Source organism: Oncorhynchus tshawytscha, unplaced genomic scaffold, assembly GCF_018296145.1.
Source record: "Oncorhynchus tshawytscha isolate Ot180627B unplaced genomic scaffold, Otsh_v2.0 Un_contig_1231_pilon_pilon, whole genome shotgun sequence".
NCBI classification, from domain to species: Eukaryota; Metazoa; Chordata; class Actinopteri; order Salmoniformes; family Salmonidae; genus Oncorhynchus; species Oncorhynchus tshawytscha.
In genome coordinates this window covers 235,619-260,140 of record NW_024609748.1, presented here as the reverse complement: position 1 = coordinate 260,140, position 24,522 = coordinate 235,619, and the positions used below count along the sequence as shown (strand labels likewise).

Below are 24,522 nucleotides of genomic sequence, written 5' to 3'. Positions count from 1 at the left end.
CTGTACGTGAAGACACACACATACACACAAAGGCGCACACAGAGAAACACACACACACAGACAGACACACACACACACACACACTCCTCAGTAATCTGTGGGCTCCCTGTTCAACTCATCTGCTGATTTCACCACGGTAACAACATCGCTCTCGCTCTCTATTTCTCTCTACCTCCGTCGGGGGAAAGGAGAGAGAGATGAGCAGCAGGCGACGGGTCTCTACCTCAGAGAGATGAACAAGTGATTGTCCTCAACAACAGAACTCTGTAAGGACTGCTACAGGTCCACTCCACAGGTATTGGTCTATAAGGACTGCTAAAGGTCCACTCCACAGGTACTGGTCTATAAGGACTGCTACTGGTCCACTCCACAGGTACTGGTCTATAAGGACTGCTAAAGGTCCACTCCACAGGTACTGGTCTATAAGGACTGCTAAAGGTCCACTCCACAGGTACTGCTCTATAAGGACTGCTAAAGGTCCACTCCACAGGTACTGCTCTATAAGGACTGCTAAAGGTCCACTCCACAGGTACTGCTCTATAAGGACTGCTAAAGGTCCACTCCACAGGTACTGCTCTATAAGGACTGCTACAGGTCCACTCCACAGGTACTGGTCTATAAGGACTGCTAAAGGTCCACTCCACAGGTACTGCTCTATAAGGACTGCTACTGGTCCACTCCACAGGTACTGCTCTATAAGGACTGCTACTGGTCCACTCCACAGGTACTGCTCTATAAGGACTGCTACTGGTCCACTCCACAGGTACTGCTCTATAAGGACTGCTAAAGGTCCACTCCACAGGTACTGACGCACCTTTCACATTGATTGGCAGAAGGTCTTCATAGATGAGTGGCTGCAACCTGTAAATAAAGTAAAATGAAGGAATGCTGCCCTCTGGTGGCACCATAAAAGTAATACAACAAATAAACCTCAAATAAACCTCAAGATTTAGTGACGCTCACATGATACTTACAATCCTGGAGTGTTCATGTGTATTCTATTTAATGAGTTTACAGCATGATCCTCGTATACATAGCAAGGGAAAACAAATCCTATAATAAAATAAAACAGCAGCACATCAATATTCTTCAACCCTGATTTCTTGTTACCATTCTGTTAAAACATTCTGCCATCGTCAGTGCAAAAATCGGGACAAGCCTAAATACCGGGGCATTGTCGAAGCGATATGGCTTCTATGGCATCTAGAAGACAGAATTCACTATGAATACAAAGCTAATTAACGGTGTGGTATAGTACAGTGTAAGAAAGAATAGCATTCAAAGCTAGCAATCTCTGCAGAGTTGGTTATAGCGATATCCATATGAGCCGAGTGTGTGTGTGTACGAATCTGAAGAGATAAATAAACAGAAAAGGAAACAAAACTAAATATCTATTTTCACAGCAGCACCAATACAGAAACAGTAAAAGGATTCTCCAACGAACCAATCAAACATAAACACACATTACTTCTAATCTAGTGTCGTCTTGAAATGGCAAACGTGTGGAAACTAAATAGTCAAGCGGAGGAAGAGGCTGTGTAGTTGGTGTCTGAGCTACATACAATCTTACTCTGATCCTTCCTTTACAGTTCACTCATTACAAACCTCATACAGTGTAGTGTTGATTACAGTCCGTCCTTGTCTTATACATTTCGGGCTAGAATATGTTGGGAAGATTGTACAATATGATTCATCATAAGGCATATTGAAAAACATCTATTCCTCTTTTGTACCCGTTCAATTCCTTCAGTACCTGTTCAATAAATTCATCAGAAAGGATTTCTTGGATGTCTTACAGTAGAGTAACGTTCGTAGATTCTACAGCTAGGCAGGTCATTCTGTATGGTGACACGGTGCTCTGTTTTGTGGAGGGAAGACATACAGACAGTAAGAGGTTGAGGAAAGATTGGACGTCCTTAAGGAGATGTACGAAGTTGATGTGAGAGTTGTTTCTGTCAAACCTCCCACAGTCCACCCAGACATGTCCTGGGTCTCTATATCCCCAATCCCACGATGCACAGGGCCAGCAGTAGCATGGCGGCCAGACTGAGAGTGGGTCTCAGGAAAGACGCCTTACCTGGAGGAGGGGAGGGGACATGGTAAGAGGCATGCTGGGTAAGACACTGTCTGGACAACAAACACACTCAAAAGTATGTTCCTCCTCAGATCTTCTCCTCCGATGCTCTCCTCCTTTCCCTCTGACGTTTTGAGAAGAAGGTGAGGAGAGAGGAATCAAATAATCATGGAATTGAGGAAAATACTTTTGAGATTCACCCACAAATTGACATGGCCTGTCAATTCCCCAACCAGATACTAACCAGTAGACCCATCTGTCCCTTACTTACCCTGAAGCCTGATCTTCCTGATGGGGCCGTCTCCACCCTCATAGCGACCTCTGACCTCCAGCTCGTAGTCCCCTACCTGGGGCATGGGGAAGTCAATGAAGTGCCAGCCCGTCATGTAGATCGGCCCTGTGATGTAGCCAGTCTTCCTGAACATCACCTGGAGAGGAGAGGAGAGGAGAGGAGAGGAGAGGAGAGGAGAGGAGAGGAGGGAGAGGAGAGGAGAGGAGAGGAGAGGAGAGGAGAGGAGAGGAGAGGAGAGGAGAGGAGAGGAGAGGAGAGGAGAGGAGAGGAGAGGAGAGGAGAGGAGAGGAGAGGAGAGGAGGGATTTCTTGTCTTCTGAGGACACTTATTTCCACAGGCTCAAACTGGATCACACCAGTTGCTGCAAGATTCAAATGAAACAAAGTAAAATGCCTTTAAATACCTTATAATATAGTGGGAAGGACTCATTGCCAAACCAGTCGTAGGAGATGTGGTGCCACCACACGTACAGCCACTTGCCAGAGTAGCTGATGTAACGCCACATTTGGGGAGCCACACTTGGAGCTGCAAAGAATAGAATATTAATCTCAATGGGATCACCTACAAAAGACATGTACTGTATATGGAATTCCAGTGTGGTTTTGGCATCTGGTCTTACGTGCTCTCTTGGTGAACATCTCACAGTGTTCGCTGGGAGGGCCGACACCGGCTCCGTTGTAGGCTCTGACCTCGATGAGGTAGTGGGAGTCTGGCAGCATGTTCTCTAGCCTGGTCTGGTTCATGGAGGCGGGCACAAAGATACGATTGGCCCCCGGCTCTGTATCGTCATACTTCCTCCAGTACTTCACCTGATCAGAAAGCCGGGATTGGTCAGAGCAGGTGTCAATCAATTTGAACCAAAACTGGTTATCCAATCAAAATGTTCACCAGTTCCTCACACAGAGACCTAGTCTTCTTTCACGTCAGGCTGGCAAGGTAGCCACAGTTAAACACAAGGTATTTTATTTGTTATAGTCTCATGAGAAGGGCCATCCCACTTGGCAAAAACCAGTTGAATCAATATCGGTTCCATGTCATTTCACGCAAAAACAACTGATTGTATTTGCAAAAAAATCATCAAGGGAATTTCATATTTTTTTCTCACCCAACTTTAAACATAAATCCAATGACATGATACTTTTGTTGTTGTTGATTTCACATTAAATTCACGTTAGTTGACAACTCAGCCAAATGTAAATCAAAACGAGATGTTGAACTGACGTCTGTGCCCAGTGAGATGTGTTTTTCCTGATCACTTAACCAGACCATCATTTGTATTCTGAGCAGGAAAATGTGTCCTTCCCCATAAATCATGAACATCACTAGACATCCAGGAGATGTAAAGAGCAACAGACCTGGTATCCATCTATGTACTGCTGAAGGCCGGTACCAGTGTCCATGACTGGTATCCACCAGACCAGAGCTTCATGGGACGAGACAGGCCTGGAGTATACATCTGTAGGAGACTCAGAGGGGACTAGTGGAGGGAGGGAGGGAGGGGGAGGGAGGGAGGGAGAGAGAGGAGAGGAGAGGGGAGAGAGAGAGAGAGAGAGAGAGAGAGAGAGAGAGAGAGAGAGAGAGAGAGAGAGAGAGAGAGAGAGAGAGAGAGAGAGAGAGAGAGAGAGAGAGGGGGGGGGGATTGGGGTAGACCAGATTGAGAGAAACTGGTAAAGGCTGCCTATTGTCATGTCTTTACTATCATTAAATGAAGACTTTTAGTTGTTATCAAAGTTTCTCTGTATTTAGTATTACCCGATTAACTAATTAATAATGTGACTGTAATTAACTAGGAAGTCGGGGCACCAACTTTTTGAATATTTTCACATCTGATCAATAGTCTTCTGATTAATTAATTATTTATTTTACCTCACGTTAGTCTCATTCCAAACGTTGTACATTTTCTGCACGAACCCAGTCTTCACTATGAGTCATCCATACATCAATTGTCTTACATAATTTATTTATTAATTAACTAAACAATCACAGAAATGCACACACAAACAAACAAAGTAAATATGGTTACAAGAAATGATAGGAGAATGTGCCCTAGTGGGCTAAACCGGCATGGCGGCTTGTTAGACAAAAGGAGAAGTGGGGGTCGACTAAGAAGTCACTACAGAGTGATAATTATAACAATTGAAATGCTAATCCTTTACACATGAATGCTCACTCATTCGGGAATAATTGCAATCAATATATAGGGTTGAGGGATAGGGTTGAGGTTAAGGGTTGAGGGTTAGGTTTAGGGTTAAGGGTTGAGGGTTAGGTTTAGGGTTGAGGGTAGGGTTGTATTTAGGTTTAAGAGGGTTTCTGTTTATGCTGGTATGAAACTTTGGGTTGCAACGTTCTGCCCTGTTTCTATATTGTACATTAGTCCGGTCTGGAGAGGGTGAGAGAACATGAAAGGCCGAGTGCTCCGAGGGGTCACCCATGACGGTTCAACAACAGGAGGAAGGGTTCATTAAGTGCTGAGCGTGAACAAGTTGAATTTTAAAAAAATAAAAAAACATGCAAGCTGGATCAATAAATGAATAGATAAATAATTGAATAAGTAAATAATATAGTACATCATTAAAAATCACACCAAGGGATGAAGGGATTAAGGAATTCAGTGCTGCATAAATAAGTGCTGTGTTAAAGTGCTTCATATAAGAACATTAAATATGGAAGACAAGCAGGCCAATAAATCCATTGTTTTTTATTGAACTTCCTCCTGGTGGCAACCCCTCCAGCTCTCCTGATTGGGCCTCACTGACTCCCATGGTCAAGGCTATATACTACTCTTTACCATGCAGACCAAGTGGAGCCAAGGTCTTCAGATTGACTATCCACCTGGATTCAGCTGTTCTTCTCTGGTTTGAGGCTAGGGTTAGGGTTGAGGTTAGGGTTAGGGTTGTGGTTGAGGTTAGGGTTGTACCGGGATGTGGTCATACAGCTAGTATGACCCTCACCATCTCGTGGGGTTAGGGGTTAGTACGATCCCTCACCATCTCATGGGGTTAGGGGTTAGGGGTTTAGGGTTGAGGCTAGACCCTCACCATCTATGGTTAGGGCTACAGGTTAGGGTTGAGGGGTTAGGGGAGGGTTAGGGGGTTAGAGGTTAGGGTTAGGTTTAAAGGTTAGGTTTATGGTTCACCATCTTGGGTTAGGTTAACCCCTCACCATCTCAAGGTTAGGGTTAGGTTTGTTAGGGGTTAGGGGTTAGTATGTACATCCCTCTGGAGAGGGTGAGAGAACATGAAAGGCATCTCGTCACCCATGGGGTTAGGGAAGGGTTCATTAAGTGCTGACCAAGTTGAATTTTAAAAAAATAAAAAAACATCACCATCTCGTGGGGTTAGGGGAAGGGATTAGGAATTCAGTGCTCACCATCTCACAGGGTTAGGGGTTAGGGGTTAGTATGACCCTCACCATCTCGTGTTGTACATCAGTCTGTGTTAAAGGTTAGGGTTTGGGTTAGTACGACCCTCACCATCTCGTGGGGTTAGGGGTTATGGGTTAGTAAGACCCTCACCATCTCAGTATGACCCTCACCATCTCATGGGGGTTAGGGGTTAGGGGGTTAGGGGTTATGACCCTCACCATCTCGTGGGGTTAGGGGTTAGGGTTAGCTCACCATTTCGTGGGGTTAGGGGCTGTGGGGTAGTATGACCCTCACCATTTCGTGGGGTTAGGGGCTAGTATGACCCTCACCATCTCGTGGGGTTAGGGGTTAGTATGACCCCACCATCTCATGGGGTTAGGGGTTAGGGGTTAGTACGACCCTCACCATCTCGTGGGTAGTAGATAGTGGTCGACAGGCTGTAGGGTCCATCTCCTTTGGAGTTAAACGTCTTCACCTTCACCTGGAACTCCCTGACCTGGAAGTCGTTCGACTTGACCCTGAAAGAGGCGTCTCGATGGACGTAGCGTCGTGTCTCTGGGTCTGATATGGTCTCATACCACCAGTCAACATCATCATGAGGCTTGAAGGCCACAACGTAGCCAAACTTCTTACCATAGAAGTACTGTGGCTGTACGGGCTATGGATGGAAGATGACAGAGGAAGATCACATCCTTGTTATTTACCTAATCATCAAGACCCACAACATTCCAAACTGACCAACATTTTGATTGAAAGCTGCTCAAAGAAAAACCACATTAGTAACTTTAAATAGATGCCATAGATTTTGTATGAAACATTATGACAAAATACAGGTGGGTGTATTTAGACAAAAAAGCACATTGCACATCAGAACAGAAACTAAAACAAGAGTTGTACGAAAACAAATTTAAAAAATATAGATGAATTGGATCAGGTGGGTTGGTGACTAACTGGAGCAACAGCCTGTGAACCGTGTAGTTCTGCACAACCAGGACTGAAGAACGCTGGGTCAGAACATGGTTAGAAGGGTTGAAATGTGTCAGAGGGAAGAGAGAAACTCAGACACTTACTGTCCATGTGATGATCAACTCTCCATCTTTACCCCCGTAGCCTCCAACGTTGGTCGGGGCCACCACAGGCACTGAGAGACACAGTGGAGTGTGTTACCAACAGGTGTTATTAGACGCTCACACAGAAACACACACATTTCTTTGCAACAACAACATGTTAGTGCCCCAGGCTGGTCCCTACCTGCGTCCCAGGTTTTGATCTTCATTGAAGGGATGCTGGCCTCCCCGTCTCCAAACTCATTAGTAGCATAGACCCTGAACTCATACTCCATCCAGGGGTACAGGTCCACAACATCAGCCATCACTGACATGCGATCCAGGGCCGTAGGGGCTGAGAGAGAGAGAGAGAGAGAGAGAGAGAGAGAGAGAGAGAGAGAGAGAGAGAGAGAGAGAGAGAGAGAGAGAGAGAGAGAGAGAGAGAGGAGGGATAGAGAGAGAGAAAGGGAGGTAGGGGGCACGCAAAAGATAAATAAAGAGAGAGAGAGAATGAGAGATACAGCGAGAGAGAGATAGAGAGAGAGTAGTATGTTAAGCATTAAAGGCTACTGTTTTCATGTTGTTGCTGTCAGCTGTAGAGTAATTACGTCCTCTAGTGGTATACTCCTGTACTTACAGGTGGATGCGTCCCTCCAGTCCACTTCAGTTAGTGCGTAGAAGTCTCTGGTCTGGATGGTGTACCCAAGGATGGGGCTGCCATGGTCGGCCCCTCGGTTCCACACCAGCTTCACCGAGGTGTCCCTGATCTCCTCAACCCTCACCCCACCGGGAGGAGCAGGAAGACCTTTGATCTTGAGGTCCGCTGACGCGGTGACGTTGTCCACGACAGTCTGGGCTGTACAGGTGTAGCGTCCCTCGTGTCTCAACTGGACATTCATTATCTTCAGCTCTCCACTGTCCTCACGATCCTGGATGGACAGAGAGACAGGGTTAAACACTTCACACACTGTCCTCACCATCCTGGATGGACAGAGAGACAAGGTTCACACACTGTCCTCACGATCCTGGATGGACAGAGAGACAGGGTTCAACACTTCACACACTGTCCTCACCATCCTGGATGGACAGAGAGACAGGGTTAAACACTGTCCTCACCATCCTGGATGGACAGAGAGACAGGGTTAAACACTGTCCTCACCATCCTGGATGGACAGAGAGACAGGGTTAAACACTGTCCTCACCATCCTGGATGGACAGAGAGACAGGGTTAAACACTGTCCTCACCATCCTGGATGGACAGAAAGACAGGGTTAAACACTGTCCTCACCATCCTGGATGGACAGAAAGACAGGGTTAAACACTGTCCTCACCATCCTGGATGGACAGAAAGACAGGGTTAAACACTGTCCTCACCATCCTGGATGGACAGAGAGACAAGGTTAAACACTGTCCTCACCATCCTGGATGGACAGAGAGACAAGGTTCACACACTGTCCTCACCATCCTGGATGGACAGAGAGACAAGGTTCACACACTGTCCTCACCATCCTGGATGGACAGAGAGACAAGGTTCACACACTGTCCTCACCATCCTGGATGGACAGAGAGACAAGGTTCACACACTGTCCTCACCATCCTGGATGGACAGAGAGACAAGGTTCACACACTGTCCTCACCATCCTGGATGGACAGAGAGACAGGGTTAAACACTTCACACACTGGTACATCACCTGAGAAACAGGTGAATTCCAGTGTACTTCCTGAATATACTGAACTGATATGGAATTGACCCCAACCCTGCTGGTTTGTGCTATCCCTCCTACCATGATGCGTTCATAGTGCTTCCACTCTAGGTAGAAGTCGATGACCCTGAAATCCAGAGACCAGATGAAGGTGATGTCCAGACTGGGGTCAAAGGAGGCCTGGCACTGCAGATGCACCTCCTCTCCTACCATCACCTGAGTGTCCTCTGGGGCTACTGTGATCTGTGTCGCCTCTGTGTCACACACACACACACACACACACACACAGAAGAGAAGACTGTTGACTCACACTGTGCAACATTATGCTGGCTGTACACAGACCCAGCTTTAAAGAACAGTACTCGTGTCAATACAGAATCAGAATGGGATCAAATAATGAGACAACAGATGGTTGAATGTCCCCAACGTCCTCAATAACTACACATGAACATTCAAGGTAGATCAATACCAGGGCACATTTTAGACAGCTGTGTAAAGCTGGATGGAGAGTGATACCTGTGATGGTCAGAGTCCCTGTACTGTTGGCCTTCCCTCTGTCATTCTCAGCTAAGCAGGTGTACACCCCCTCATCATTCCTGGTGGCATTCAGGATCTCCAGACTCCCATCAAACATGATGGAGATACTATGGAGGGAAGGAAACACGCCATTCACAACCATACAGTATTGGTTTTCTTTCAAATGTTTGACAAGATTCTCCTACAGTTGCTCTGATGAATAACAAACTCAGATGTCAATAAATCAACCAACCGACCAACCAATCAACCATCTAATCAATCAATCAATAAACCAACCAACCAACCAATCAATCAACCAGCCAACCAATCAATCAATAAACCAACCAATCAATCAACCAGCCAGCCAATCAATCAATAAACCAATCAATCAACCAACAACCAATTAATCAATCAATCAATCAACCAACCAACCAACCAACAACCAATTAATCAAACAACCAACCAACCAACCAACAACCAATTAATCAAACAACCAACCAACCAACAACCAATTAATCAAACAACCAACCAACCAACCAACCAACAACCAATTAATCAAACAACCAACCAACCAACCAACAACCAATTAATCAAACAACCAAACAATCAATCAACCAACCAAACATTTGTATTTGTAATGCCTTTACGTTGAAATCAAATTCCCACAAAGAAATCCTTATTTACCGTGAGTTGTTGAAGAGCACTTCTTTTCCCTTGGTCCAGGTGAACCTGGGTCTGGGGGCAGCTCTGGGCTTACACTCTATGACCACACGGCCGTTGTTAGCTCCTAGAAGATACTTCTTCACTGGGTTCAACTCAAACGTCGGGGCACAAGCTGGGATGGGGTAGGGAAGTGGTTGGATGTAATTATCTATGAGGACTGTGTGTATAACTGACAACTTTGTCGTTGCTATAGTTGATGACTATCGTTTTTTATATTCCCAGAATCAAAACTAGAAACACGGTGGGGGTGTGCTCGTTGAACCAATGAGGTGCAGTTCAGGGCACAGACTAACCAATCACATGTAGTTTGTGTTACAGACTAACCAATCATAGGTAGGTTGTGTTATACACTCACCAATGACACGTAGCTCAGCGCTGGCGTAGATGATACCCCAGTAGTTCTCAGCGATACACTGGTACATCCCAGAGTCCTCAAACGTCAGACTGGAGAACTTCAGCTCACCTTTACCATACTGGGAAAAAATTAGTACTAGATAAGATGGTGCCCATCTTTCCTATTGAATTAGTACTAGATAAGATGGTGCCCATCTTTCCTATTGAATTAGTACTAGATAAGATGGTGCCCATCTTTCCTATTGAATTAGTACTAGATAAGATGGTGCCAATCTTTCCTATTGAATTAGTACTAGATAAGATGGTGCCCATCTTTCCTATTGAATTAGTACTAGATAAGATGGTGCCCATCTTTCCTATTGAATTAGTACTAGATAAGATGGTGCCCATCTTTCCTATTGAATTAGTACTAGATAAGATGGTGCCCATCTTTCCTATTGAATTAGTACTAGATAAGATGGTGCCCATCTTTCCTATTGAATTAGTACTAGATAAGATGGTGCCAATCTTTCCTATTGAATTAGTACTAGATAAGATGGTGCCCATCTTTCCTATTGAATTAGTACTAGATAAGATGGTGCCCATCTTTCCTATTGAATTAGTACTAGATAAGATGGTGCCCATCTTTCCTATTGAATTAGTACTAGATAAGATGGTGTCCATCTTTCCTATTGAATTAGTACTAGATAAGATGGTGCCCATCTTTCCTATTGAATTAGTACTAGATAAGATGGTGCCCATCTTTCCTATTGAATTAGTACTAGATAAGATGGTGCCCATCTTTCCTATTGAATTAGTACTAGATAAGATGGTGCCCATCTTTCCTATTGAATTAGTACTAGATAAGATGGTGCCCATCTTTCCTATTGAATTAGTACTAGATAAGATGGTGCCAATCTTTCCTATTGAATTAGTACTAGATAAGATGGTGCCCATCTTTCCTATTGAATTAGTACTAGATAAGATGGTGCCAATCTTTCCTATTGAATTAGTACTAGATAAGATGGTTCTCATCTTTCCTATTGAATTAGTACTAGATAAGATGGTGCCCATTTTTCCTATTGAATTAGTACTAGATAAGATGGTTCTCATCTTTCCTATTTAATTAGTACTAGATAAGATGGTGCCCATCTTTCCTATTGAATTAGTACTAGATAAGATGGTGCCAATCTTTCCTATTGAATTAGTACTAGATAAGATGGTGCCCATCTTTCCTATTGAATTAGTACTAGATAAGATGGTGCCCATCTTTCCTATTGAATTAGTACTAGATAAGATGGTTCTCATCTTTCCTATTGAATTAGTACTAGATAAGATGGTGCCAATCTTTCCTATTGAATTGAGATCAAGTCCAGCTTATTTCCCTATCCTTATACAGTGGATCTACACAACAGATGTACATTAATTGTGGTTGGTGTTAATTAAAACACCTACCACAAAAGCATGCTAGCAAAGACCCATAGACATCCAATCATTGCGCTAACGCTAGTTAACATTGGCCCTCATAACTACCTCTAACTTCCTTCATACTGGACACAGAGACATACAAATGGTATCCTCAAGTTCATCTGACTCTGGGGAAGTAGATACATGTATCCCTTTAAGGAGTTTGTGATCATCTGTCCAATTTTGATTTTGACGGTGAAGTTGCCCTTTAAAGAATGACAGCCAGCAGGGGGAGGACAGGCATCTTTACCGAGTATCCATCCTTGAGCCATCGGATGTATGGGCCAGGCTTCCCATTAGCTACACAGGACATGGTGTGTTCTGACCCTACGTCCTTCTGGGTGTTGTTGATGGTCACAGCCCACTCAGGAGCAGCTGTCAATCAAAACACAATTTAAAATGTTGAAACACATACACACTACAATGAAACCGTGTATATGTTTTGGTTTACAGTAAATCAGATATTAGTGTTAGTGGTACTAACATTGTAATGTAAAGTGTTAGAAGCAAGTGCTACGTACTGTATATCAGATCTGTTATTGTAACACTGTAGAGATGGAGTTTGGTGTCTTACCCTCGTCTCTTATTGTAACACTGTAGAGATGGAGTTTGGTATCTTACCCTCTTCTCTTATTGTAACACTGTAGAGATGGAGTTTGGTGTCTTACCCTCTTCTCTTATTGTAACACTGTAGAGATGGAGTTTGGTATCTTACCCTCTTCTCTTATTGTAACACTGTAGAGATGGAGTTTGGTGGAGTTTGGTATCTTATTGTAACACTGTAGAGATGGAGTTTGGTATCTCTTCTCTTATTGTAACACTGTAGAGATGGAGTTTGGTGTCTTACCCTTCTTTATTGTAACACTGTAGAGATGGAGTTTGGTGTCTTACCCTCTTCTCTTATTGTAACACTGTAGAGATGGAGTTTGGTATCTTACCCTCTTCTCTTATTGTAACACTGTAGAGATGGAGTTTGGTGTCTTACCCTCTTCTCTTATTGTAACACTGTAGAGATGGAGTTTGGTGTCTTACCCTCTTCTCTTATTGTAACACTGTAGAGATGGAGTTTGGTATCTTATCCTCTTCTCTTATTGTAACACTGTAGAGATGGAGTTTGGTATCTTACCCTCTTCTCTTATTGTAACACTGTAGAGATGGAGTTTGGTATCTTATCCTCTTCTCTTATTGTAACACTGTAGAGATGGAGTTTGGTGTCTTAACCTCTTCTCTTATTGTAACACTGTAGAGATGGAGTTTGGTATCTTAACCTCTTCTCTTATTGTAACACTGTAGAGATGGAGTTTGGTATCTTAACCTCTTCTCTTATTGTAACACTGTAGAGATGGAGTTTGGTATCTTACCCTCTACATAGAGCCACGCCTGATGCCAGTCTTGCCATTTCTGGTTGATGGCCTCACACTCGTACCCTGCTGAGTCTTCATACTGGACGTTGTAGAGGTGGAGCAGCGCTCCAGACATGCTGACCTGAGCGCTGGCAGGCAGGTCGGTAGCACCTATCTTCCTCCAGACGATATGAGGGGCCGGACTGGACGCAAAGACAACAAGAGAAGAAGGAACTAACTAAGCCCGGTTATGTCTCAAATGGAAGGCCTTGTGTCTTATGAAGGCTTAATGAATCCTCCATAAGCCCTTTATAAGGCATACATAACTGTTTCACAAAATATGTGTAAGCAAATGGATGCCATCTTCTCTAGTTGCAGTGTGACAAGTGAACAAAAGTCCCCAAAGTCTTTGTGTTTGTTTCATCAGTAGCTAAATATCTGTCATTTCCATATTCTGACTCACTTTCCCAGAGCGAAGCACTCCAGTGTGACGTTGTAGTTGAGCATAGCTGTGGTGTCAGGGAACTTCACTACGAGGTCGGCCTTGTATCTCTTCTCTGGGGCTATGGGGATGAAAGGGTCATAGGTCAACACTATGGAGTTGCCCAAAAGACATTGATGTATGGTCAGTTTTGTGTTTTTTTTCCAGCCTAATGTTAAGGGAGAGATTTCGCAGAGTGTAACATGATCCCAGATCTGTGGCTAGGATGCACCTCTACCTAGACACTGATCTAAGGTCAGTTTTGTGTCTTTACATCTAAAGAAACATCTTAGATTTTGGGGAGGGTTTAAGCTGATCCTAGATCTGAGCCTAGGCGTAACATCTACCCAGAGCTGAAGACAAAGCAAAGACAATGGTCAAAAGTAGTGTACTATATAGGTAACACAGCTATAAAATAGTGTACTATACAGGTAACACAGCTATAAACTAGTGTACTATATAGGTAACACAGCTATATACTAGTGTACTATATAGGTAACACAGCTATAAAATAGTGTACTATACAGGTAACACAGCTATAAACTAGTGTACTATATAGGTAACACAGCTATATACTAGTGTACTATATAGGTAACACAGCTATATACTAGTGTACTATATAGGTAACACAGCTATATACTAGTGTACTATATAGGTAACACAGCTATATACTAGTGTACTATATAGGTAACACAGCTATATACTAGTGTACTATATAGGTAACACAGCTATATACTAGTGTACTATATAGGTACTAAAATTATCTGCCGAAATTGTTGCCACCCCTATTACTAGCCTGTTCAACCTCTCTTTCGTGTCGTCTGAGATTCCCAAAGATTGGAAAGCAGCTGCGGTCATCCCCCTCTTCAAAGGGGGGGACACTCTTGACCCAAACTGCTACAGACCTATATCTATCCTACCCTGCCTTTCTAAGGTCTTCGAAAGCCAAGTCAACAAACAGATTACCGACCATTTCGAATCTCACCATACCTTCTCTGCTATGCAATCTGGTTTCAGAGCTGGTCATGGGTGCACCACAGCCACGCTCAAGGTCCTAAACGATATCTTACCCGCCATCGATAAGAAACATTACTGTGCAGCAGTATTCATTGATCTGGTGAATCCCTGATCCACCTCTACGCAGACGACACCATTCTGTATACTTCCGGCCCTTCTTTGGACACTGTGTTAACAACCCTCCAGGCAAGCTTCAATGCCATACAACTCTCCTTCCGTGGCCTCCAATTGCTCTTAAATACAAGTAAAACTAAATGCATGCTCTTCAACCGATCGCTACCTGCACCTACCAGCCTGTCCAACATCACTACTCTGGACGGCTCTGACTTAGAATACGTGGACAACTACAAATACTTAGGTGTCTGGTTAGACTGTAAACTCTCCTTCCAGACCCATATCAAACATCTCCAATCCAAAGTTAAATCTAGAATTGGCTTCCTATTTCGCAACAAAGCATCCTTCACTCATGCTGCCAAACATACCCTTGTAAAACTGACCATCCTATAAACTTTGGCGATGTCATTTACAAAATAGCCTCCAATACCCTACTCAACAAATTGGATGCAGTCTATCACAGTGCAATCTATAAACAAAGCCCCATATACTACCCACCATTGCGACCTAAACGCTCTCGTTGGCTGGCCCTCGCTTCATACTCGTAGCCAAACCCACTGGCTCCATGTCATCTACAAGACCCTGCTAGGTAAAGTCCCCCTTATCTCAGCTCGCTGGTCACCATAGCATCTCCCACCTGTAGCACACGCTCCAGCAGGTATATCTCTCTAGTCACCCCCAAAACCAATTCTTCCTTTGGCCGCCTCTCCTTCCAGTTCTCTGCTGCCAATGACTGGAACGAACTACAAAAATCTCTGAAACTGGAAACACTTATCTCCCTCACTATTTAAGCACCAACTGTCAGAGCAGCTCACAGATTACTGCACCTGTAGATAGCCCACCTATAATTTAGCCCAAACAACTACCTCTTTCCCAACTGTATTTAATTTTTATTTATTTATTTATTTTGCTCCTTTGCACCCCATTATTTTTATTTCTAGCACATTCTTCCATTGCAAAACTACCATTCCAGTGTTTTACTTGCTATATTGTATTTACTTTGCCATCATGGCCTTTTTTGCCTTTACCTCCCTTCTCACCTCATTTGCTCACATTGTATATAGACTTGTTTATACTGTATTATTGACTGTATGTTTGTTTTACTATGTAACTCTGTGTCGTTGTATCTGTCGAACTGCTTTGCTTTATCTTGGCCAGGTCGCAATTGTAAATGAGAACTTGTTCTCAACTTGCCTACCTGGTTAAATAAAGGTAAAATAAATAAATAAATAAATAGGTAACACAGCTATAAACTAGTGTACTATATAGGTAACACAGCTATATACTAGTGTACTATATAGGTAACACAGCTATATACTAGTGTACTATATAGGTAACACAGCTATATACTAGTGTACTATATAGGTAACACAGCTATAAACTAGTGTACTATATAGGTAACACAGCTATATACTAGTGTACTATATAAGTAACACAGCTATAAAATAGTGTACTATATACTGTAGGTAACACAGCTATAAACTAGTGTACTATATACTGTAGGTAACACAGCTATAAACTAGTGTACTATATACTGTAGGTAACACAGCTATATAGTGTACTATATACTGTAACTATAAACTAGTGTACTATATACTGGTAACACAGCTATAAACTAGTGTACTATATACTGTAGGTAACACAGCTATAAACTAGTGTACTATATAGGTAACACAGCTATATACTAGTGTACTATATACTGTAGGTAACACAGCTATATATACTAGTGTACTATATAGGTAACACAGCTATAAACTAGTGTACTATATACTGTAGGTAACACAGCTTTATATACTAGTGTACTATATAGGTAACACAGCTATAGACTAGTGTACTATATACTGTAGGTAACACAGCTATAAACTAGTGTACTATATACTGTAGGTAACACAGGTACTATAAAATACTAGTGTAATATACTGTAGGTAACACAGGTGTACTATATAGGTAACACAGCTATAAACTAGTGTACTATATAGGTAACACAGCTATAAACTAGTGTACTATATACTGTAGGTAAAACAGCTATATACTAGTGTACTATATAGGTAACACAGCTATAGGCTAGTGTACTATATACTGTTGGTAACACAGCTATAAACTAGTGTACTATATACTGTAGGTAACACAGCTATAAACTAGTGTACTATATACTGTAACACAGCTATAAACTAGTGTACTATATAGGTAACACAGCTATAAACTAGTGTACTATATAGGTAACACAGCTATAAACTAGTGTACTATATACTGTAACACAGCTATAAACTAGGTAACACAGCTATAAACTAGTGTACTATATACTGTAGGTATAAACTAGTGTACTATATACACAGCTATAAACTAGTGTACTATATACTGTTGGTAACACAGCTATAAACTAGTGTACTATATACTGTAGGTAACACAGCTATAAACTAGTGTACTATATACTGTAGGTAACACAGCTATAAACTAGTGTACTATATACTGTAGGTAACACAGCTATAAACTAGTGTACTATATACTGTAGGTAACACAGCTATAAACTAGTGTACTATATACTGTAGGTAACACAGCTATAAACTAGTGTACTATATACTGTAGGTAACACAGGTATAAACTAGTGTACTATACAGGTATCACAGCTACAGGCTACTCACTCTCTTCTGTAGATATGAGAGGGATAAACTTGGAGTAGACTCCCTTGCCAATCTGTGGGTTGAACACATAGCAGGAGTAGTTCCCTGCGTCTGACGCCTCCACCTTGGAGATGTACAGATTCCCGGTGCTCTGAGAGACGAAGCGACGCTTATCCGGGTGGAGGAAGACCGGAAACTCGTTGTATATCCAACGGAACGTCACCTCAGCTGGGACACAGAGGAAGAACAAAAAACACAACTAGTAAGAATGTGGTGGTCGGTTTCCCCTGAATCACCTCTGAGTCTCTATGGGGGTTTAGTTTGTGTACTGTGTAACTCTGAGGTACTGTGAACCACGGTGTTCTGAACAGCTCTTTCTTCATGAAGCTCTAGGACTCAGCACTGAATAGATTACAGGTCAGAATGGTTATGTTTACGTTTGAGTCCTTTAACAGACGCTATTACCCAGAGCCACTTGAAGGTAGAGCATTGATCTTAAAGGTCCAATGTAGCCATTTTTATTTCACTATCAAATCAATTCTGGATAACAATTAAGTACGTTAATGTGATTGCTTTCAATTAAAATATTTTTTTTAGCAAAGAGCAATTTCTCAAGCAATATTTTTTCTAGGACTGAGTGGGGAGGTGAAAACTGAACATTTGCTGTGATTGGCAGAACATTTCACAGTATTATTCCAACCTCATAGTCTGGAGATATGTATAAAACACAAGAAAATCATGTTTTTGATAGCTTGGTGGGTCAACCACATATTACAGTCATAGTAAGTACATTTTTCTTCAATAAAGTAGCTATCAGCAGAGTCAGAGCTAGTAGGAAAAGACAAGTATGACTGTTAGTTTGAGTGATCATGTGTATTCTAGTATGTCTGAGGTACTAACTTGGTCATCATGTGTATTCTAGTATGTCTGAGGTACTAACTTGGTCATCATGTGTATTCTAGTATGTCTGAGGTACTAACTTGGCCATCGCTTGGGAGGAGCACAGAGCAGCACGGCCCCCTGGCCCTCCTTCACGGTCACAGGGTCTCTCTCTTCATCTGGGAACTCCTCCAGGTCTGGAGATAGAGAAAGATAACGCAGTGGTCAGTTTAACTCTAGCATATAGTTATGATTCCAGGTGTCCACAGACAACACAGCTGTATACCACAGACAGAAGCAATGACTTAGAGACTACACACACGACATGATACTTCCTGTGTTTGTCAGTCAATTCAGTTTCAGAAACCATGGGGATGTGAATAAGCAAATCTACTGTGAGAGAGAAATAGAACCTGTTGACCAGAGTCAACCAGTTTCACTCACATCCAGTACTAGTCTCTCTCAACATGAAATGAGGTCATGGCTCGCCACAATACTCACATCCAGTACTAGTCTCTCTCAACATGAAATTAGGTCATGGCTCGCCACAATACTCACATCCAAACTTGACCTTGGCCTCCTTGCTGATGACGGTGCCGTACACGTTCTTGGCGACACAGACGTAGGTCCCTGCATGTTTCTTCTCCTCAGGGTTGTTAATGATGAGGTTCCCTCCCACCAGACTGTAGTGTTCATTGGGCAGCTCCATCAGCTTGATCTCCCAGTTATCACGCCTCCATCTGGGGGGGAAATGTGGATCTCCCTTTTTACCCATAAATAGTTTTTTGTTTTTTTTGTATAAATTGGAATGAGTCATTCCTCTCCATGTCCTCTGAAAGTTGTATGACTCTAGAACCAATCAAAGTCCTTTAAAACACCTTGTGAATGTCTGTGACTACATGGCACTAGATCTTAAAATGTTCTTTAAATTTCTGTTTACTTTGGTTTTCCAATGATATGTGACGTAATGTGTGTTACCTTGATGTATTGTACGGGTTGATTTGGGTGTGTGTGTATAGGGTTGATTTGTGTGTGTGTATAGGGTTGATTCGTGTGTGTGTGTGGGGGGGGTTACCTGTATGTGGGTGCAGGGTTGATTTGGGTGTATGTGTGTGTATAGGGTTGATTTGTGTGTGTGTGTGTGTGTGTGTGTGTGTGTGTGTGTGTGTGTGTGTGTGTGTGTGTGTGTGTGGGTGTGTATAAGGGTGATTTGTATGTGTGTGTGAGTGTGTGTGTGTGTGTGTGTGTGTGTGTGTGTGTGTGTGTGTGTGTGTGTGTGTGTGTGTGTGTGTGTGTGTGTGTGTGTGTGTGTGTGTGTGCTTATACCTGTGTGTGTGTGTGTGTGTGTGTGTGTGTGTGTGTGTGTGTGTGTGTGTGTGTGTGTATGTGGGTGCAGGGTTGATGTGTGTGTGTGTGGTGATACCTGTATGTGGGTGCAGGGTTGATGTGGGTGTGTGTGGGGATACCTGTATGTGGGTGCAGGGTTGATGTGGGTGTGTGTGGGGATACCTGTATGTGGGTGCAGGGTTGATGTGGGTGTGTGTGGGGTTACCTGTATGTGGGTGCAGGGTTGATGTGGGTGTGTGTGGGGTTACCGGTATGTGGGTGCAGGTTTGATGTGGGTGTGTGTGGGGTTACCGGTATGTGGGTGCAGGGTTGATGTGGGTGTGTGTGGGGTTACCGGTATGTGGGTGCAGGGTTGATGTGGGTGTGTGTGGGGTTACCTGTATGTGGGTGCAGGGTTGATGTGGGTGTGTGTGGGGTTACCGGTATGTGGGTGCAGGGTTGATGTGGGTGTGTGTGGGGTTACCTGTATGTGGGTGCAGGGTTGATGTGGGTGTGTGTGGGGTTACCGGTATGTGGGTGCAGGGTTGATGTGGGTGTGTGGGGGGTTACCGGTATGTGGGTGCAGGGTTGGCCCGTGCTCTACAGTTCATGGAGATAAGTCTGTCAGGGGACTCCTTTGTGTAGACGATATCCAGAGGCTCCTCTTCAAATATTGGACCGTAGCCAGTAGCGTCATCTGACAGGGCACAACATCACAGTGATGTTACAACAACGTTACAGCAACATTATGTCAATATAACTTTAATGACTGCGAATGGTCGATAAACACACATAAAGCCAGACTCATTTCACTGTGATTCAGCGTGTAGGAGTTAATGCTGTATGTCAGTGCATTACAAGCTTTTACAGAGTAAACGGTCAGGAGAATCAAAACCAGACTCCGCTTACCTCCAAAGATCCTGGGCTCACCAAACAATACGGACTCTGCAAAATGACGGGAGAAGACAAGGACACTTTGTTGAGTTTCTCATGGCTAGAACATGGATTAACCTGTACCAGAACGTTCCAACCACACATGATGTGGAACAGAGCCACATGGATTAACCTGTACCAGAACGTTCCAACCACACATGATGTGGAACAGAGCCACATGGATTAAACTGTACCAGAACGTTCCAACCACACATGAGGTGGAACAGAGCCACATGGATTAAACTGTACCAGAACGTTCCAACCACACATGAGGTGGAACAGAGCAACATGGATTAAACTGTACCAGAACGTTCCAACCACACATGAGGTGGAACAGAGCAACATGGCTTGGATTAACTGTACCAGAACGTTCCAACCACACATGAGGTGGAACAGAGCCACATGGATTAACCTGTACCAGAACGTTCCAACCACACATGAGGTGGAACAGAGCCACATGGATTAACCTGTACCAGAACGTTCCAACCACACATGAGGTGGAACAGAGCCACATGGATTAAACTGTACCAGAACGTTCCAACCACACATGAGGTGGAACAGAGCCACATGGATTAAACTGTATCAGAACGTTCCAACCACACATGAGGTGGAACAGAGCAACATGGATTAACCTGTACCAGAACGTTCCAACCACACATGAGGTGGAACAGAGCCACATGGATTAAACTGTACCAGAACGTTCCAACCACACATGAGGTGGAACAGAGCCACATGGATTAACCTGTACCAGAACGTTCCAACCACACATGAGGTGGAACAGAGCCACATGGATTAACCTGTACCAGAACGTTCCAACCACACATGAGGTGGAACAGAGCCACATGGATTAACCTGTATCAGAACGTTCCAACCACACATGAGGTGGAACAGAGCCACATGGATTAAACTGTATCAGAACGTTCCAACCACACATGAGGTGGAACAGAGCCACATGGATTAAACTGTACCAGAACGTTCCAACCACACATGAGGTGGAACAGAGCCACATGGATTAAACTGTACCAGAACGTTCCAACCACACATGAGGTGGAACAGAGCCACATGGATTAAACTGTATCAGAACGTTCCAACCACACATGAGGTGGAACAGAGCCACATGGATTAACCTGTACAGAACGTTCCAACCACACATGAGGTGGAACAGAGCCACATGGACCTAGTAAAAACAGTAGTCCTTCTGAGATGATGTCTAATCTAGTTCATTCTAAGACATGTATAGAAGACAGAAGCAGTAACAGAGCCACATGTATGAAACAGTGAGGAGAAACCAGGGCTGAAGCAGACTGCCACATGGATTAGAGAAGTCTGTAACCACAGAGACATCAGCTAGGCTTAGGAGACTGAAATCACACATCAGACATCAGCAGAGAGGAGAGAGAGAAATGACATCAGCTAGGAACAGAGAGAGGAATGACATCAGCTAGAGAGGAGAATTACATCAGAGAGGAGAGAGAAATGACATCAGCCAGATGGATGAGAACATCAGCAGCTAGAGAGGAACAGAGCCAATGACATCAGCTAGAGGAGAGAAATGACATCAGCTAGAGGAGAGGACAGTAAAAACAGCTAGAAGATGATGACATAATCTAGTTCATCAGCTAGAGAGGAGAGAAGAGACAGCAGTCTGTTGAGAGAAATGACATCAGCTAGAGAGGAGAGAGAGAGATGACATCAGCTAGAGACCAGGGCTGGACATGACATCAGCTAGAGGAGAGAAATGACATCACAGACCGGACAGCTAGAGAGGACAGAAATGACATCAGCTAGAGAGGAGAGAAATGACATCAGCTAGAAGAGAAATGACATCAGCTAGAGAGGAGAGAGAGAAATGACATCAGCTAGAGAGGAGAGAGGAAATTACATCAGCTAGAGAGGAGAGAGAGGAAATGACATCAGCTAGAGAGGAGAGAGAGAAATGACATCAGCTAGAGAGGAGAGAGAGAAAATGACATCAGCTAGAGAGGAGAGAGAGAAATGACATCAGCTAGAGGAGAGAAATGACATCAGCTAGAGAGGAGAAGAGAAATGACATCAGCTAGAGAGGAGAGAAATGACATCAGCTAGAGAGGAGAGAAATGACATCAGCTAGAGAGGAGAGAAATGACATCAGCTAGAGAGAGAGAAATGACATCAGATAGAGAGGAGAGAAATGACATCAGCTAGAGAGGAGAGAAATGACATCAGCTAGAGAGGAGAGAAATGACATCAGCTAGAGAGGAGAGAAATGACATCAGATAGAGAGGAGAGAAATGACATCAGCTAGAGAGGAGAGAAATGACATCAGCTAGAGAGGAGAGAAATGACATCAGCTAGAGGAGAGAAATGACATCAGATAGAGAGGAGAGAAATGACATCAGCTAGAGAGGAGAGAAATGACATCAGCTAGAGGAGAGAAATGACATCAGATAGAGAGGAAATACAATTATTGTTCATCTTCTTTGCTGAATGAAATAACCCTGAGCCTGAGTTGTCTCTAATACAATTAAAAAGCCACTCAGATAACATGATGGCTTGATCTTGTGCTCATCATTGCTGATAGTGTTTCCTCATATCCACAACAAGAACAGTCACACACACAGATCTATGGATTCTATTATTCATACGGTCCCGTCCACTGTCCTTAGCAGTTTGACAGTACCCTCAGTGTGGCAGCAGCCACAGATCTGAATTCATGTATTCATTTGGTTTGTTTTATTGTTGAATATCCTGGTGTATACACAATTCAGCTTTTAGCTGTAGAAATAAAACTGGATTCTATTAGATAGACCCCCCAGTGTGCAATTTCCATATCAATTCACTTTGGATGTTTAAATTATTTATAACACTCATGAGTCAGCAATATTCTCCAAATATACTGTGGTCATGTAGGCTTTTCTCTGTGAGGGGCTTTTTCCATTAATATATGCGTTCACACACACACACACACACACACACACACACACACACACACACACACACACACACACACACACACACACACACACACACACACACACACACACACACACACACACACACACACACACACACACACACACTGCAGCGCTCAGACGGGTCCGGTCTGGCGTCACACATGCTCACACATCAGTTCTGCAGCAGCATATGAGAGTCATCCTGCAGCAAGACACACCTTCTGAATACTGAGAGGAGAGGGAGGGATAGAGGGAGGGAGGGAGGGAGGATAGAGCGATAGGGAGAGCGAGAGAGACACAGAGCAAGTGAGAGAGAGAGACGAGAGAGAGAGAGAGAGAGAGAGAGAGAGAGAGAGAGAGAGAGAAGAGAGAGAGAGAGACAGAGAGACAGAGAGAGAGAGAGAGAGAGAGACAGAGACAGAGAAGAGAGAGAGAGAACGATAGAGAGAGAAAGAGAGAGAGAAAGAGCGAGAGAGAGAGAGAGAGAGAGAGAGAGCTGCTCTGAGTCTGCAGTATTCTCAGCTCTCTCAGAGGACAACACAACACCAGTCTCAATCGGCTGCAGCTAGTCACGCTATAGCTCCGCCCCTCACCTCACCATTATCTAAAAGTGCAGTCATGCTGCATGCATAATACACTCCTGATTGAACACAGGATGTAGAGCATACTGTAGTCGTGTTTAGTGTCTTTAACACACCTCTGACACCCTATATCTGTAGAGAATCCTAGAGATACCCCCATCTTTCCACGGTACTGGCCTCAGCATCCCTGTCTGTTCCAGCTACTCTACTGAACCCAGTCTGGCCTAGCTACTACACTGAACCCTGTCTGTTCAGCTACTATACTGAACCCTGTCTGGCCTAGCTACTATACTGAACCCTGTCTGTTTAGCTACTATACTGAACCCTGTCTGTTCCAGCTACTATACTGAACCCTGTCTGTTCCAGCTACTATACTGAACCCTGTCTGTTCCAGCTACTATACTGAACCCTGTCTGTTCCAGCTACTATACTGAACCCTGTCTGGCCTAGCTACTATACTCAACCCTGTCTGTTCCAGCTACTCTACTGAACCCTGTCTGTTTAGCTAATCTACTGAACCCTGTCTGGCCTAGCTACTATACTGAACCCTGTCTGTCCCAGCTACTCTACTGAACCCTGTCTGTTTAGCTAATCTACTGAACCCTGTCTGGCCTAGCTACTATACTGAACCCTGTCTGTTCCAGTTACTATACTGAACCCTGTCTGTCCAGCTACACTACTGAACCCTGTATAGCCAGCTACTATACTGAACCCTGTCTCTTCAGCTACTATACTGAACCCTGTCTGTTCAACTAAAATACTGAGCCGTGTCTGTT

General features: G+C 43.7%; 1 protein-coding gene across 1 annotated transcript; it reads right to left on the bottom strand.

Moving 5' to 3' along the window:
- Positions 1-981: 981 nt before the first annotated feature.
- LOC112241018 (contactin-1a-like) lies at positions 982-19,626 on the bottom strand. The gene is made up of 20 exons (XM_042317547.1): positions 19,612-19,626; positions 18,532-18,713; positions 18,075-18,170; positions 17,116-17,322; positions 13,325-13,424; positions 12,880-13,064; positions 11,769-11,893; positions 10,074-10,191; positions 9,680-9,830; positions 8,996-9,123; positions 8,561-8,733; positions 7,414-7,705; positions 6,982-7,131; positions 6,801-6,871; positions 6,136-6,388; positions 3,722-3,843; positions 2,986-3,175; positions 2,770-2,891; positions 2,346-2,502; positions 982-2,077 (listed from the first exon to the last, which is right to left on the bottom strand). Exons 2-20 carry the CDS (start codon positions 18,680-18,682, stop codon positions 1,995-1,997), a joined length of 2,874 nt encoding a protein of 957 aa, XP_042173481.1. The 5' UTR covers positions 18,683-18,713; positions 19,612-19,626; the 3' UTR covers positions 982-1,994.
- Between the last annotated feature and the right edge of the window lie 4,896 nt (positions 19,627-24,522).

Coding starts and splice junctions, on each gene's coding strand:
- LOC112241018 (XM_042317547.1), bottom strand. CDS start 18,682: ATGGAGCTGCCCAATGAACACTACAGTCTGGTGGGAGGGAACCTCATC. Junction 7,132..7,413: donor CTGGAGGGACGCATCCACCT/GTAAGTACAGGA, acceptor TCTCTCTCTCAG/CCCCTACGGCCCTGGATCGC. Junction 3,176..3,721: donor AGTACATAGATGGATACCAG/GTCTGTTGCTCT, acceptor CTTTCTGATCAG/GTGAAGTACTGGAGGAAGTA.